Raw genomic sequence first — 16,527 nt, forward strand, 5'->3', positions numbered from 1 at the left:
CTGAAAACCTTCAGAAGTTCACGGGATGGAACTAAGCATTCCTAGAAAGAATTTACTTAGGTGGATTTAAATTATTACAAATTCAGTAACTATAAAACAACAAAGATGTGTTACCTAATCTGAAGATATATAAGTACATACCAAAGAAAAATATAGTTCTTAAGGTAACTTTATGCCAAGTCTATTCCAGAAAGTGGTGGGTGTGTCTGCCCTCTTATAAGCCCATAGGACTGGGAAACCCCATTCTGCAAAGTTAATTCCAAAATAAAGTGCATGTTTGCGGTTGAACAAACCCCATGTTAAAGGGGTCAGAGTTAAAGATAACATGGTCTAAAATTTTCCGATAAAGTATATGAAGAAACATGATAGGAAGTCTGTAATAATCTTTTATTATAGATATATACATTTTTTGTTGAAGTTACATAAAAAATTATGAAATAACAGGATCATCCTCTGATAGTACTTTAAAGTATGTCTAGGTATATGCAATCACTGCAAAAAGCACTAAAATTTCACTGTTTCTACTCCTCTTTCTTTTTTCCTTCTGATTTTGCACTTATTTGCGTTCTTAATTCATGCCACTTCTTCATAATTGACTGATTGTTTGCCCATATATATTTAGAACCAAAATAGGCATAAGTGAGACCAAATACTGCCCCTCCCAAATGGGCAGCATGATCAAACATTCGCCATCCTAAGGCCATTCCAACAGCATCTAAGCACATGACCCCTTTGAGAGCAATGTCTGCAGAAAAATTCAATCCTGGAATAAAGACAATGCCAAGTTGAGCATCAGGATTGCGTGTGCAAAAGTAGCCAAGTAGAGCCATAATAGCCCCAGAGGCACCAAGTGATGGCCCAGGACAACGCATGGCCACTTTGAACACGTAACTGGCGAGGGATGATATTACTCCACCACTCAGGTACATGGCAAGAAATTGTTCTTTACCTAATGAACCACATACACTGGAGCTAAAACTATGTAGAACATACATATTCATAGCAAAATGGAAGAATGCAAAATGGCTAAAAGTGGACAAGAACATTGGCCAACAGACAGCATGAGCTGCCGGATTTGAACAGAAGTACCGTAACATAGTTTGCTGTAAGGCAGGGTTATTCCAACAGGCATACACCACAGCATTGATGAAGCATATTGGCCAAAACACCTTTTCACCTTCATTAAGCCCATTCCACCACTTGTTTATCATTTTACGAAAATCACCTTCTTTCTGTTCCCAGCCTTCTAGCTGATTCCAGTGTTTTTGGGCCCACTTGGTCCAAGATTTATTTTGCATATCATAACGTATTGACTCATATTGCCACACTGTTGCAGAGAGAAACACAGTACCACAAAACCCACTTGCAAATATAACACTTTTTATGAGACCAGGTCTCATATTATTTTCATTTGGAACTTCTGTAAAGGCTTCAGGGGCTAGATTCATTCCACCTTTTCTGTTTCTCCCACGAGGTTGCCGGAGACCTCGAGATATAGTTGCATTTGGAGTCCTATTACCTTTCCCAAACAACCAGCGTAAAGACACATCTCTCCTAAATTGTAAGGCTCTTGAAAACCGTGACAGGACTGTCATGGTCCCACCAATTCTGGAATAAAAGAGATAGAACTTTCATATGGTTGCTGTGAGAAATTTACAATATAAAACATATGCTTATATATGTATTAGAATTAGATAGTCACCTTAACCATTACCAAATTCTACAAAGATAGTGAAATCAAGGGTAATTCAACTGGAGATATTAAGTACACCTTAAAGGATGTCCCAAGTTTAAGGAGTGACGCTGCATCAAAAGAGGCTGGGTATCTGCTCTAAGCACTACACTACCACAAATATCCCCAAATTTCAAATACCACTAAACTTTATGATTAGAGCAGCAGAGTTTGTGAAATACAACAGAAAACCAAGCTGAGTCATGACATTTATCTTTTTATAGAATTTATTGACCTTAATTTTCATGAATGTTACATAACATCAAGCCCACTAATGGGATGCTCTGGGGTTCCTGGTCTTTGACACAAGTGTTTTAAATGTTAGAAGTAATGCAATTTCTCTTACATCATATGAAAGACTGTCAAAGGAGAAAAATAAATAAGTGATATAGGCCTCAACTCATCAAGGGAAATAAAAAAAATACTTGCAGTGAAAGTGTATTACTACAATAGTGAACAGCACTACACTGGTGTTGATATGTCTCACTAGGAGGCACTTGGTTCATTTTACGTTAGCACAAATCATACGTGCTACAGATGCCCCAAATATAAATATCCCAGTGCTGGAAGTCTCTAGTACTAACAATAAGTCAATAGTTTCAATATGACATCTACTGTGTATTTTAAAAAGTAATAATCGGTGTTACGGGGGATTCCACTAACACGTAAACAAAATCACTTAATATCCAAGCCGTGCGGAGATAAACTTGGTTGTAACAAGATATGAGGTTCAATAGCAAAATTACCTTATACACACAAACGCTGACTAAATGGCACGATAACCAATAGGTGTGAATTCAGTCGATATCCTTGAGTTCAAATCGCCGCGTTCTTAAAAACTTTACCGCCTAAAATTTCACCGGACGTTAGCCATTAATACCATCCATCCAAGGAATCACACGATTCCCTAAAAGTGAGATGGCTATCAAGACACCTTGGCCAAGTATTCTTCATGGCAAAGATGACATACTCCTACAATTGAACAAAAAAAAAAAGTTAAATGCTTCACTTGGGGGAGTTCACGAATTCACTAGTATCATATATTATGGGTAATTCGATCCTGGGTGAGTTATTAAATGGCCAGGACCATTGCAACTTTTGAAGTATGAATGAATTCGGTAGAGTAGAATTGCCAGCCTCAACAAACTTGCCTTCTGTATGATATAAGTAATGGGTTGAGGATTTTACTAAGCCACAGCTGGAGAGTTGGATGACGTCAGAAATAATGACATCAGAACACACACACACGTTTGGAAAAGTTGGACCTCAACTTTTGGAATATGAAAGGAGCATTGTACACAGTCCTAAGAGTTAAGTGTCATTACCAATTTGTACAGTACATCGAGGAGGCTGTATAATGTGGGGCATCTCCTCCAATTTTCTGTAATAGAATACAACTGGAATTTTTGTAGTCAGTGATCATTATTCACAATTTCATCGCTTAACTTATTCCATTCTTCCACTTTGATAATGCAAAAGCAATTTGTTTTCAACACATTCTTTACTCAGTTTCTTGTGTTCCCTAACATAAGTGATTGTTCTTGTTAGCCGCTTTTCTACATAGTGTTTCAAACTGAATATTGAATCGTATTGATGTAAGGCTTATAAGGTCGATATCCAGTGAAAGACAGAATATCAGTTTCTTTAATTTGTTTGTGTCTGTCATCTGTTCTTGACGCTACCTCGTTCATGCTGGAAGTGAACATGTTTTAATCCTCCCCTCCAGTTTTTACTTCTCTCTAAATAAGTAACAAAGAAGGGGGCCAAGTGAGGATTTTCCCTCAGGCTCAGTCCTCTGTTCTTAACGATACCCGCTAACGCGGGAAATGGCTGTTTCCCGCGTTAGGGAGGTAGCGCCAGGAACTGACGAAGGAAAGGACTCTCTCTCACATCCATTCACCATATTGTAATGTGTAATACACCGAAATCTCAGTTCCATTCCACAACCAGGGCCCTTATAGTTCGAGGCTACCTCCGTCTACTTCATATTCCCTTGTATGTAAAGCAGGCATAGACAGCACGTCTCCCCCCGCATACCACATCATTTCATGACACTCTATCCCAAGCATGCCTTTCACCCTCCTGCAAATTTAGGCCTAAAGCCTTAACTCCATCCTTCCGTCACCAGTTTTAGTTTCCCTCTTCTTGTTTCCTCTAATTCTGACACATATATCCTTGTTCATATTCTCCATTTGTTCCTCCCATTTCAGCACACCTCAGCTCTACTCATAGGATTCCATTTCCCAGCTCGTGCGTTATTGCATAAGTGCAGCCTCAAGCTGCAGGAGCTCCATGAAAGGGGTCCATGTACGATAGTGATTTGCTTTGCTCAGGGAATCTAGGATCTATAAGGATGCAACAACAGACTCAGTGACTGATGACGACCTGTATATTATCTGCATTAACAACCCGAATCAGGAATGCAATGTATTCAAATAAATGCACATGCATGACGTCAGTACTTAAACATCATGATAAAGTCTCCAGTTGCAGCTTAGGAAGAAAATTCTTACAACCATGAAGAAAATGTAAACAAAATGTATGATTATATTGATGATACTTTAAATTTCATTTAGGGTTCCTGTAACAAAAAAATGCATTCAATATTTACCAATTTTTGTATTCATTTAAAAGAATATGTTTTATATCTTCCTTTATGAAAAATATATACTTTGGGGAAGTTCTACAATTGAACATACATTCTGTTCGATGAGTGAGATCTCAAAAAAAATAAAGTATAAGAAGTTCATCATAATAAAGTTGGAAAGTTGCATGAAAAGTATCATGGGCCACTTGACAGCTGAAACTTTTATATCTTCCCTCCTTTTGCCAGTCCTCCACGTAAACAAATCATGGCAGTGAGCTTACGGGAAAAGCAGATAGGTAATTTCTTGATCTTTGTGAAGAAAAATGGCAATTCACTCGAAAATATGATAAACAAGACTCATAACTAGCATATTCAGTGTGAAAAGGAGACTGTTTAAAAGGAACCAGCTGTTAACATTTTGTGTGTCACTTGGAATAACTTTGAGGCAGTTGTAATTTCTTTAGTAATTATATTTACCAGTAGGCACTACTGAGTTAAAGAAATGAAAATGTGGGAACTTTGGAAATTGAGTGGCTCAGCATCGTTACTAACTTTTGATAATGACTGATTGGGTTATGCACAATATTTACAGAATTGAAGGTAAAACTATTGAAGACCGACGTGCAGAAAAGAATTGATAGAAAATATCGATTTTGGTTCCAGTGTAATTCTTATAATGTGTAAGGTGCACAAAGGGTGTAACATTGTAGGTGTAGCATCACAGACTCCATCAATTCTGTTTTCCTTAAATGAGCAGGGTTTTGAAGTAGAGGGAAATAGTGTGGAAAAACCTTTAAACTGAATAGTTCATATCACTTTCGTTTAGATCTAGTTGATGGGATAAGTAGGACGCTAATGGCATTCATTCATTTTCTGATGTCCTCACAATATATGCAAAGACATTAGTGACCATCCTGTGGACATCTGACAAAAATCATTAAACTGTTGCTCGTATAGATTCTGCAGCTTTATATGGGTCATGTTTTTATATGTACCTGTTGAATGTGTAATACAAGAGAACTTGCTTGTAAAGTCTGTATTTCCTTTGTTGTTTATGGATTCCTCCGAATGTCACCTTGTGCTGTAACATTCAAATCCAGCTGGGTCTGTGTTTTGCATATATGATGAGTAAGATCAAATGTCTCCTTAAATTTAGGGGTTAGGTTAATGCATGTAAGATTTTTCCCAGACAGCTTCAGATTTCTATATCTATGTTTATCAGCACTTACAATATACCTTCCATAATACGGGAATTGTGGCAACTTGAAGAGGCACACATTTATGATAACGATGAAATATCAACACAGATGAAACCCAGACATTTGGAACTGTTTTTTGTTATAATGAATTTATTATGCCTAAGGGGCAACGTACCTAATAACAAAACCATGAGGCCAGCCATTATATACAGAGGAACTCGTCTGTTTAGTAACGTAGATATAGTGGGGTTTATACAGGAGTATAAGAATGTCGCTTAAGAATGATTTTCAAATTATTGACTTTTATCAGATGATTACATATATCAGTCAGGGACTGTCCTTGAGGCAGTAGGTTCCTGCTAAGGGACACTCAGGGCAGTAATGCTGAAGATTGTTGGCATTGGCACCGTCACATAGTTTGCAGAAGTAAGGCATGTCCCCTGCTTCAGAGACTTACCAGACAGGTTGGTATCCTAGTTTGCAGGAGAAGTAAGGCATGTCCCCTGCTTCAGAGACTTACCAGACAGGTCGATATCCTAGTAAAAGTTGAGCGGACACAACATTATGCATGTGAACCATAAGTCCATGTCAGTGATACTTGGGAGGAGATATATGAAGGTGGTCGAAGTGTTGGATGGACACACACTTTGATGTGTTACAATAGGCATCACTCCTTTGTTATTTAACCTTACAATTTCACTATTCCTTATTACCTTACCACCAACAATGTATTTGATATTAAAGAATCAGATTTATGAGTAAGAAAATGAAGTCCTGCACTCTAAATTATTTCTTTACAGGGGGCAAAAAAAAATTCAATGAGAACACAGTTATACTTCTAGGAAAAGCACACCTGTCTTGTAAAATATCACCAAATGTAGTAGTTTTGGAGTATGAGTTGAATCTTCACACTTTATTGAAAGATATTAGATTAGGCAGTTTTAGGTATCAGGGAAAATTTAGGGTTAATGAAAGTAAAAAGTAGGTAGTATACTCACAAAAATGAAGATATGATAAATGTATGTAATTTCTCAAGTAGCCAAGATTCATTATTATTTTCATTATTCTGATAATGACCCAGTCACACTCATAGAAATGCACAGTCTATATAGCAACAGATGTTAATAAGTAGACAACAAAGAGGAATCATGTGATCCTAATGGGAGATGAATATAATTGTGGTATGTCTACAATCATTTATGTTACTGGGTAAGGTTTTTGTAGGTTCTTTTGATATTGTACAAGTGTATTGCCTATGTTTTCATTAATTAACCCCTCATTTTTTCCATTGTACATAGCTTGAAAAAAGTCTCTTTCATCTGTTTCACCACCACATCAAAAATATGCTGTGGGTAATGGGTTCTTTTGTACTACAGTATTTGCTAAGTTCAGAAATAGTGTTGCCTCCAGTATTGATCTGTGAGGAAACTTGTTCCCAAGGCCACTCATCCAGTTCAAAAAGCCTCTTCTGAGTTGTGTTCTCTGCTTCTTCCCGTTTGAAAAATAGCACTTTATTTATGTAGTCCTCAATCACTCTTTGCTTGTAGCTCTAATTTCACCCACCTTTGTTAGGGAACAGCATCATAGTCCTTCTTGCAGTACATGAGTACAAAATCCGCATACATTTTTTTTTTGTTAAGGTGTTGTCTACTATATTGTTGATACCCACTAGATTTCTTGCATGATCTCTTTCTGAATCTATGATGCTTGTAACTGAAGTAGTTTGTGCCAGTCAAGAAATAATCTGGTTCTTCTCTGGTTGTCTTCTCAGTTATCTTGCTTGGCCATGCTCATTATTGATACAGGTTTCGAGTTCAGGGCTCTTTTGTAGTCATCTTTTTGTTGAACATTGGCACTACATCAGCTATTATCAATCCTTGCAGAACATTACCCTTGTTGAGTGAGGTCTAAATTGACATCAGTTGTTTTTCGTGGGTTTATTCATACTTGTGAGTATAAAAGGTGTGGTGCCATGTGTTTCACGAGCTTTATGTGACTACAGCTTCCTCTTAAGCTTTTGTACTTGTTGAGGATTATTAATTCTTTGTATTGTGTGTGTAATAAATGTACATATAAATGAATATGTACAAGTACATATGTTTGCATTTTCAAAAATTAGAGATTTCTAAATACTGTTTTGCTTTACTGTACCCATAACATCATGTTGACTTTTTCAGCATCGCTTCGGCGCATGATTAACTTGAACAGTGGTGTAGGAAACACTACTGTGGGAAGTGAAACAACATTCTCTGTGTTGATCTATGACAAACATGGACAAGATATTATCTCGCCACTTCTTTCTGTTAAAGATCTGCGAGAAATGGGTATCACACTCCACATGTAAGAAATTGCTAAGTGCTTTGTTGTTTCTGTAACTGTTGATAAGTTTTTTCAGTAAGGCTAGATTTTGTCTGTCTAGTGTTGTGATATCAAAAAAAATGCATTACTAGCTTAGATGTTTGTTCTGATTTAAAGGAAACATTTGATCTTGAATGTAGAATATAGTATCTTTAACCTGTGCAGAAATACACATGGTAGTGGGAAACGTTTTGTGAGGCTTCATAGGGTTGTTCAAGAATGATTTTAGAATAGTTTAGGAGGATACAGATATTTTGATAACAGAAGAAAAGAATGTAGTGTGGAAATAATTCAGTAAGTTGTGTATAAAAGAATAATAGATGTGGATATGTTGATTGGGATGGTGATTAAGCACTGGTAAAAGCTGTTCAGCTTCATTTCTATAACTCTTCAGCTTGTCTAAGACAAGACATTTGAAAAATAGAGCTCAGAACCTCTCACCTGTGTTTACTCCCCATCCCAGTCTTTGCACATGTCATAATAAATTTTTCATAGATGTGGATACATTGATGTAAATATGAAAAAGGTAATTCTGGGTACTGTGTTACTGTATTAACATGCTGTGGTGATAGATTACAGTAGTGTTAATATTTTTATGGTATAGTGGCTGAATATGATTAAGTTATATGTGTAGAAAACTACAATCTCATGGGTTCTGAGACTAAAGGTAGTTTCATTTTGTTTACTTCATCATCATGTAATGTTCTACACAAAAAGATGATTTACACAGAACAGTGGGGGGAATGTTAATATATTGTTGTGGATGCTTTAGGCCTTCTCTTACTGACAATAGGTACCATGCTGCTCACCATAGAAAATAAAATGACAGTACTTCATCACATGCTCTTAGGAAAAAATATTCCACACCACACCACAAAACAAAAAGAAATGAAATGCAGCAGACTTTGTGTTCAGCTTCTAAACAGTCATCATCTACAGTAATACCTCACAAACTTGCTGTTTCTGTAAATGAGTTCCCCAAGGCACTGTTTTATTCTCCATTATCTTCATTCCCTTTCTGCATGACCCTCCACCATTTTCTCATCTCATGATATTCTTCTTTCTGAGGCTGTAAGCTGGTGTTCATAGGGAGGAAAACTAGAAACAAATGAAAGAGGCTATATGGTGAATAGTATTTTAGATATATCATGGAACACTACTTAATAGTGGAAGTAGGAATGTAGTTAGAGATGTGTATGTGTTCAAAGTTAATCATATTCCTCAGGTTACTCCATTGTGAACGAGGGGAAGTGCCTGATGTACCTGCCATATATTTTTGTCAACCAACTGAAGAAAATTTGATAAGAATAGGCCAGGATTTTAGTGATGGTCTGTACTCATCGTATTATCTAAATTTCATCTCTCCAATCAGCCGACAAAAGATGGAAGATTTAGCCTTGGCAGCATTACAAGCTGGATGTCAAGCAAATATTAAGAAGGTGATATGATGGAACTGATTATTTTATATTAAACTTTTATATATTGATAATAAGCAAGTCTTAATGATAGGAATCCCTCATCAAAAGTATGACTTGATATACATTAGTCCACTCAGGTTATCACTTATCTTGCTGAATTATGTTGTTTTTCTTGGTAGCTACCCTCTGATATAATTACCTGAAGTTAACTGGATATTGTGGAAAGGTCTGTAGCTTGGTTGTGGACAGAGAGCTGTGGTTTCTGTGTATTTTACATGACAGCTAGCCTTTCCTTGACTGTTCTTGGTGGTACTTTGCTAACAGGGGAAATGGTAATTAAATTAGAATGAATATATATATACTTGCCTCTTGATGAAAGTTTTCTCTGATCCTCCTTAATGTTGGTATGCTTTTGAGAGAAATGTAAACTTTGAAGAATGAAAAAACTTTTCCCCTGTGGCAGTATCCTTAAGCAATTTCCTGGTTGTGTGTGTCCTTCCCTTCCTTTCCCTCGCTTTCAGTACCTGGTTGACTTCTGTGTTTTGCGATTAATGAGTTGCATTTCTACCAGCAACCTGGGATGATGACATTATTGCTGAATGGAGTATGTTGATTGGTCAGAAAGGGTCAGAAGGTGGATCCAGGCTGAACCATGCCAACATTATCTTTCAGGTAGCTAAGGGTAGAAAGGGTTTTTCTTGATTCATAACTTTCATTTTCCATATAAGAGATGATAGATTAGCATTCAAAAGTAACTGAAAATATCCAGAAAGTTTTATGAATACCTCTGTGTTGGCTTGGTCCACTGCTGATTGAGGGGTGGAGGGGATTGTGGATGATATTATTTAGATCTCCAGATATGAAATGAGGATGGGGAGAGCTTTCTTTCTTTCTCTTGAGCTTGTTTTCACATGACAGCTGTCTGTTACATCCAGTTTTACTTTTGGAAAAAAAATTACTTTTTTCTTGTTTCTCTTTCAGGTGTATGACCAGTATGTAAATTTCATCAGTTTAGAGGATGACATGTTCACAATGAAACATCAAGGATCTGATTCACTCTCATATTATGGTACGTTGTTGGACTTGTCCCAGTACACAGCATTTTTATTTTACCTGGATTTCTTTTGCATTCTTGTTTGCCACTTTCTGCATAGCTGTCATGCAAAATGAACTGAAACCAGAGCCCTATACATAGCCAAGCCCCACAGATCTTTCTGTGGTTTTCCTTGATTGCTTCATATGCTTCGAATCAGCCTGTTGACAGCATGTTGCCCCTTGTATACACCATCACTCCAATTTGCCTTATTGCAAACACATTCCACTAACCTGCATGTTTGGGCCGTCATCACTCAAAGTATCTGTTATCCATCCATTCTCTTGTCCTCGTTTATTCTGCTCCTTTTTCTCTTTACATCTGACACATATACTGTTTTAGTCAGTCTCTCCTCACTCATCCTTTACACATATCCAAACTGTTTCAGCACACTCTACTTGGCTCTCTTAAACGTACTTTGCATATTATCACACTGCTTTCTCACTGTGTCATTCCTTGCTTGATCAATCCTCATCACACTACATATTGTGCTCATGCTTTTAATTTCCAATATCCACCCTCGTCCATATTTTTTCTTATGTGGGTCCCACATCTCACAAACATACAGCACCATCGGGTCTACAATACCATCAAACATACCCATCTTGCTCTCACAAACAGTGACCACTTTTTCCACACATTCGTAATTGCACTCAGGACCATAGCCTCCTCACCCACCATGTAGCTTATTTCATCCACTGCCATTTCTACTCCTAGGTATCTGAAATACTCTACTTCCACCAGGTTTTGATTTAAACTCATGCTCCAAGTTTGAATGGAGAAAAACTGGAGGAAGTAAAGTGTTTTAGATGTCTGGGAGTGGATCTGGCAGCGGATGGAACCATGGAAGTGGAAGTGAATCATAGGGTGGGGGAGGGGGCGAAAATCCTGGGAGCCTTAAAGAATGTTTGGAAGTCGAGAACATTATCTCAGAAAGCAAAAATGGGTATGTTTGAAGGAATAGTGGTTCCAACAATGTTGTATGGTTGCGAGGCGTGGGCTATGGATAGAGTTGTACGCAGGAGGGTGGATGTGCTGGAAATTAGATGTTTGAGGACAATATGTGGTGTGAGGTGGTTTGATCGAGTAAGTAATGTAAAGGTAAGAGATGTGTGGAAATAAAAAAGAGTGTGGTTGAGAGAGCAGAAGAGGGTGTTTTGAAATGGTTTGGTCACATGGAGAGAATGAGTGAGGAAAGATTGACCAAGAGGATATATGTGTCAGAGGTGGAGGGAACAAGGAGAAGTGGGAGACCAAATTGGAGGTGGAAAGATGGAATGAAAAAGATTTTGAGTGATCGGGGCCTGAACATGCAGGAGGGTGAAGGGCATGCAAGGAATAGAGTGAATTGGATCGATGTGGTATACCGGGGTCGACGTGCTGTCAATGGATTGAACCAGGGCATGTGAAGCGTCTGGGGTAAACCATGGAAAGTTCTGTGGGGCCTGGATGTGGAAAGGGAGCTGTGGTTTCGGTGCATTATTACATGACAGCTAGAGACTGAGTGTGAACGAATGTGCCCTTTGTTGTCTTTTCCTAGCGCTACCTCGCACACATGAGGGGGGAGGGGGTTGTTATTCCATGTGTGGCAAGGTGGCAATGGGAATGAATAAAGGCAGACAGTATGAATTATGTACATGTGTATATATGTATATGTCTGTATATGTATGTGTACATTGAGATGTATAGGTATGTATATTTGCGTGTGTGGACGTGTATGTATATACATGTGTATGTGGGTGGGTTGGGCCATTCTTTCTTCTGTTTCCTTGCGCTACCTCGCTAACGCGGGAGACAGCGACAAAGCAAAATAAATATAAATAAATGAATGAGTTGTGAGTGTGGATGCATTTTATTCACCCCATTAAAGCGGCACTAAAATACCAGTATTATAAGTAAGTACAGGCCATACTGTTACTGAAATATTAAAGATTCATCCTTTTTTTACCATGTGTTAATGCAGAATCCATTTCTTTCCATGCCTTAATGAAGAAAAATGGTTGTAGGGGTTCAGAATTTTAGTGAATGAGGAGTCACAATTGTTCCAACAAGTTTTTTATGGTGTTAAATCATAGGTATAGATCATTAAGGTATAAGAGCAGTATGGATGAAGAGCATGAATATTATCAATGAAATGAATACTGAATAAATTAAAGAATGATTGAGGAGTATAGATGTTTCAGATAGGGAAAATCATTAGAAAGGTGAATGGTTGAAAGTTTTTTAAGGTGGTATAGTCAGGTAGAGCCTATGAGATAGGTAAAGTCAGAGATATGTGCTGTTATGCTTAAACATGTGAATGAAAGAAAATCCATGTAAGACCAAGTGTATGAGGTGCTGAGTCCCTGAGTTATTCCAGGAGACAGTGTCATAGGAGTCATTACAGAACATAGACAGTGATACCACTTTGCCCTCAAAGATAGAAATGTGATTAAGTACCAGCTGATGGCCCATATAATGATAAATGTGTTTAAAGTGCATTGATTAGAGTGATATATGTTCTCACTGTCATATGCATAAAACTAGGGATGCATAGTTATCATATATATAAAACTAGGAATGCATAGTTATATATTTCCTGGTTATATATTTCCTGGTTTTATTCACCATATGCCCTTGCTAATGGGAATAGACTGTTTAGATTGTAGATTCTTTAGAAGTAAAACTAACCTTAGTGTCTCTAGCAACATAAACATATACTTTTCATCTATAATCAATCCTACCTACTTCTGAAAATTTTTGGATGATTTTGTACACATCGGTAATAATGAATTGTATATTTCAGCAATTAATCGCGGTGATGTAAAGGATTCAGATATTGATTTTATCATGGACTCCATTGTTGACAACCTGTTTTCAGTTTTTGTCAATCTGGGTAAGAAATTTCATCACCTGGTATTCACATGTTTTTATGTGTAAGTTATATATCTCATGAAAAAACAGTAAAATTTGATCTCATATTTTTCCAGTTGTGATAGTTAATCTATTTTGAAATAATGTTTCTTAGCATTTGTAGAGTTGATATGTATATTGCATTTAGAAATTGGTGAACATAATGTATTTTCTGCTAAGTCATGTTTCAGCTTTTAAATGGATTTGACAGGTCAAGTTCCAATCATACGATGTCAAAGGGGCAATGCAGCAGAGAGTGTAGGAGAACGATTGGACAAAAAACTTCGAGAAAATTTACGGGACACTCGAAATTCCTTTTTCACCGGTCTTGGCACAGATTCATTTGCAGCTGGTCAGTTAAGGTTAGATGATTTCTGAATATTAGTGAACAGTAGATCAGTCAACCACAATCACCCAAGGAAATAGTACCAAGAAAGAAGGGCTGAGTTGTGTGGGAGAAAGAAATTAACATGGCTGTTTCTTTGTTGCTCCATTTTTTTTGGAAATAGTGCCATTGCACAAAGGCAAAGGTGATAAGAGTGAGTGCTCAAATTACAGAGGTATAAGTTTGTTGAGTATTCCTGGTAAATTATATGGGAGGGTATTGATTGAGAGGATGAAGGCATGTACAGAGCATCAGATTGGGGAAGAGCAGTGTGGTTTCAGAAGTGGTAGAGGATGTGTGGATCAGGTGTTTGCTTTGAAGAATGTATGTGAGAAATACTTAGAAAAGCAGATGGATTTGTATGTAGCATTTATGGATCTGGAGAAGGCATATGATAGAGTTGATAGAGATGCTCTGTGGAAGGTATTAAGAATATATGGTGTGGGAGGCAAGTTGTTAGAAGCAGTGAAAAGTTTTTATCGAGGATGTAAGGCATGTGTACGTGTAGGAAGAGAGGAAAGTGATTGGTTCTCAGTGAATGTAGGTTTGTGGCAGGGGTGTGTGATGTCTCCATGGTTGTTTAATTTGTTTATGGATGGGGTTGTTAGGGAGGTGAATGCAAGAGTTTTGGAAAGAGGGGCAAGTATGAAGTCTGTTGTGGATGAGAGAGCTTGGGAAGTGAGTCAGTTGTTGTTTGCTGATAGTACGGCGCTGGTGGCTGATTCATGTGAGAAACTGCAGAAGCTGGTGACTGAGTTTGGTAAAGTGTGTGAAAGAAGAAAGTTAAGAGTAAATGTGAATAAGAGCAAGGTTATTAGGTACAGTAGGGTTGAGGGTCAAGTCAATTGGGAGGTAAGTTTGAATGGAGAAAAACTGGAGGAAGTAAAGTGTTTTAGATATCTGGGAGTGGATCTGGCAGCGGATGGAACCATGGAAGTGGAAGTGGATCATAGGGTGGGGGAGGGGGCGAAAATCCTGGGAGCCTTGAAGAATGTGTGGAAGTCGAGAACATTATCTCGGAAAGCAAAAATGGGTATGTTTGAAGGAATTGTGGTTCCAACAATGTTGTATGGTTGCGAGGTGTGGGCTATGGATAGAGTTGTGCGCAGGAGGGTGGATGTGCTGGAAATGAGATGTTTGAGGACAGTGTGTGGCGTGAGGTGGTTTGATCGAGTAAGTAACGTAAGGGTAAGAGAGATGTGTGGAAATAAAAAGAGCGTGGTTGAGAGAGCAGAAGAGGGTGTTTTGAAATGGTTTGGGCACATGGAGAGAATGAGTGAGGAAAGATTGACCAAGAGGATATATGTGTCGGAGGTGGAGGGAACGAGGAGAAGTGGGAGACCAAATTGGAGGTGGAAAGATGGAATGAAAAAGATTTTGTGTGATCGGGGCCTGAACATGCAGGAGGGTGAAAGGAGGGCAAGGAATAGAGTGAATTGGATCGATGTGGTATACCGGGGTTGACGTGCTGTCAGTGGATTGAATCAGGGCATGTGAAGCGTCTGGGGTAAACCATGGAAAGCTGTGTAGGTATGTATATTTGCATGTGTGGATGTGTATGTATATACATGTGTATGGGGGTGGGTTAGGCCATTTCTTTCGTCTGTTTCCTTGTGCTACCTTGCAAACGCGGGAGACAGCGACAAAGCAAAAAAAAAAAAAAATCTATATTTTGCTTTTATTTGGTAGTCTGTATCCAGTTTTTAGATTTGACATAGTTGTGCTTAGATTATTTTTATCCATTTCTTTATCTTGTCCTATCCTGATTTTATTGTTATCTCTCACCCTCTGCCTTACTCCAAATAGTCATTTGATATTTTCAGTTTAGCATTTTTCATAGTTTCAGGTAATATTTGTATTCAGTGAAAATAAACAGTTAGTTGCTAGCACTGACTAATCTAAGACTCTAATATTCTGTCAGGGAAATCTAGTTTTACATAAAGGCTTCAAAAGTTACTGGGTATTGACAAGAAGAATATGAATATAAGTCATTAGATAAGCTACCAAAGAAACACAGGGTGCATGATTCCATAGTACAAACTGTGAAGAAAAATGAGGTTTGTTTCAGGCAGATTTATAAGTTGCTGCTAGCTTTCAAGAAGAACAGATCCAGTAAGGCTGGAAAACTTATAGAAAAATTGCCCTCTATCTTATGGTGAATCTTGTCTTTTACTCCCACATAGCTTTACTACTATATTTATCAAAATCCAAGTCAGAGGGTTTTACTAGTGTATGTATAAGGATATCTCATGATATGTTTGTTTGTATTTCTTTCATTTATTTTGATTATATTTTGTTTTAGCAATTTGTGGTGTCCAGGAACTTGATCTGTTTTCTTTTTTTTTTCTTTTTAATAGAGTATGCAGAAGTAAAATGGCAGGGATTACAGAAATGTAATCATACACACTACTTTGGGATTAGTGTATTCACATAGCAGAAATAAGTTTGTGCTATTGTTAAAGTATTTTTTCTTACAGCTTCCAGAGACCTTTATTGGTTATTGTTGATCGTAATGTTGACTTGGCCACCCCACTGCACCACACATGGACATATCAGGCACTTGTTCATGACGTATTGAATTTGAGCCTCAATCGGATAACAGTGACAGAACAGGATGCAGCTCACCCTACCAACAGAACCAAAACAAAAGAATATGATCTTAGCAATTTGGATGGCTTCTGGAAAGCTCACAAAGGTGATATATGTAATTAGTAAGAACCATTGTAATATTTCCATTATATATTTACATACATTCTTATTTTTCATTTGATATATCTGGTGAAAAAGTTTGATAATCTCTGTCACCCTGATGAGTGGGGTATATATCTACCTTAACATCCTTTTTAAGCCTTTTGTTTTTTTG

General features: G+C 37.6%; 2 protein-coding genes across 7 annotated transcripts in view; one reads left to right on the forward strand and one right to left on the reverse strand.

The window, feature by feature from the left end:
- Positions 1 to 373: 373 nt before the first annotated feature.
- On the reverse strand, positions 374 to 3,019 carry rho-7 (rhomboid family intramembrane serine protease rho-7). Of its 2 annotated transcripts, none has more exons than XM_071659471.1 (2): positions 2,884 to 3,019; positions 374 to 1,608 (listed from the first exon to the last, which is right to left on the reverse strand). In XM_071659471.1, the coding sequence occupies exon 2, from the start codon at positions 1,593 to 1,595 to the stop codon at positions 522 to 524; it is 1,074 nt and encodes a 357-aa protein (XP_071515572.1). In that variant the 5' UTR covers positions 1,596 to 1,608; positions 2,884 to 3,019; the 3' UTR covers positions 374 to 521. The 2 variants fall into 2 exon arrangements, with proteins under 2 accessions (XP_071515572.1, XP_071515571.1); XM_071659470.1 differs by lacking the exon at positions 2,884 to 3,019 and adding an exon at positions 2,479 to 2,877.
- Positions 2,943 to 16,527, forward strand: part of Slh (sec1 family domain containing Slh) — a 28,685-nt gene continuing 15,100 nt past the window's right edge. For 2 of the 5 annotated variants that reach the window (XM_071659466.1, XM_071659464.1), the window contains exons 1-7: positions 2,943 to 3,042; positions 7,696 to 7,858; positions 9,102 to 9,315; positions 10,276 to 10,363; positions 13,173 to 13,262; positions 13,491 to 13,641; positions 16,142 to 16,359. In XM_071659466.1, the coding sequence (XP_071515567.1) occupies positions 2,943 to 3,042; positions 7,696 to 7,858; positions 9,102 to 9,315; positions 10,276 to 10,363; positions 13,173 to 13,262; positions 13,491 to 13,641; positions 16,142 to 16,359 (1,024 nt within the window). Of the gene's footprint in view, positions 3,043 to 4,470; positions 4,616 to 4,864; positions 4,920 to 5,936; positions 5,983 to 7,695; positions 7,859 to 9,101; positions 9,316 to 10,275; positions 10,364 to 13,172; positions 13,263 to 13,490; positions 13,642 to 16,141; positions 16,360 to 16,527 lie in introns of those variants that run through there. The other 3 variants (XM_071659468.1, XM_071659467.1, XM_071659469.1) reach the window with 3 other exon arrangements.

The sequence above is a fragment of the Panulirus ornatus genome, chromosome 68 (assembly GCF_036320965.1).
Source record: "Panulirus ornatus isolate Po-2019 chromosome 68, ASM3632096v1, whole genome shotgun sequence".
Taxonomy (NCBI): Eukaryota; Metazoa; Arthropoda; class Malacostraca; order Decapoda; family Palinuridae; genus Panulirus; species Panulirus ornatus.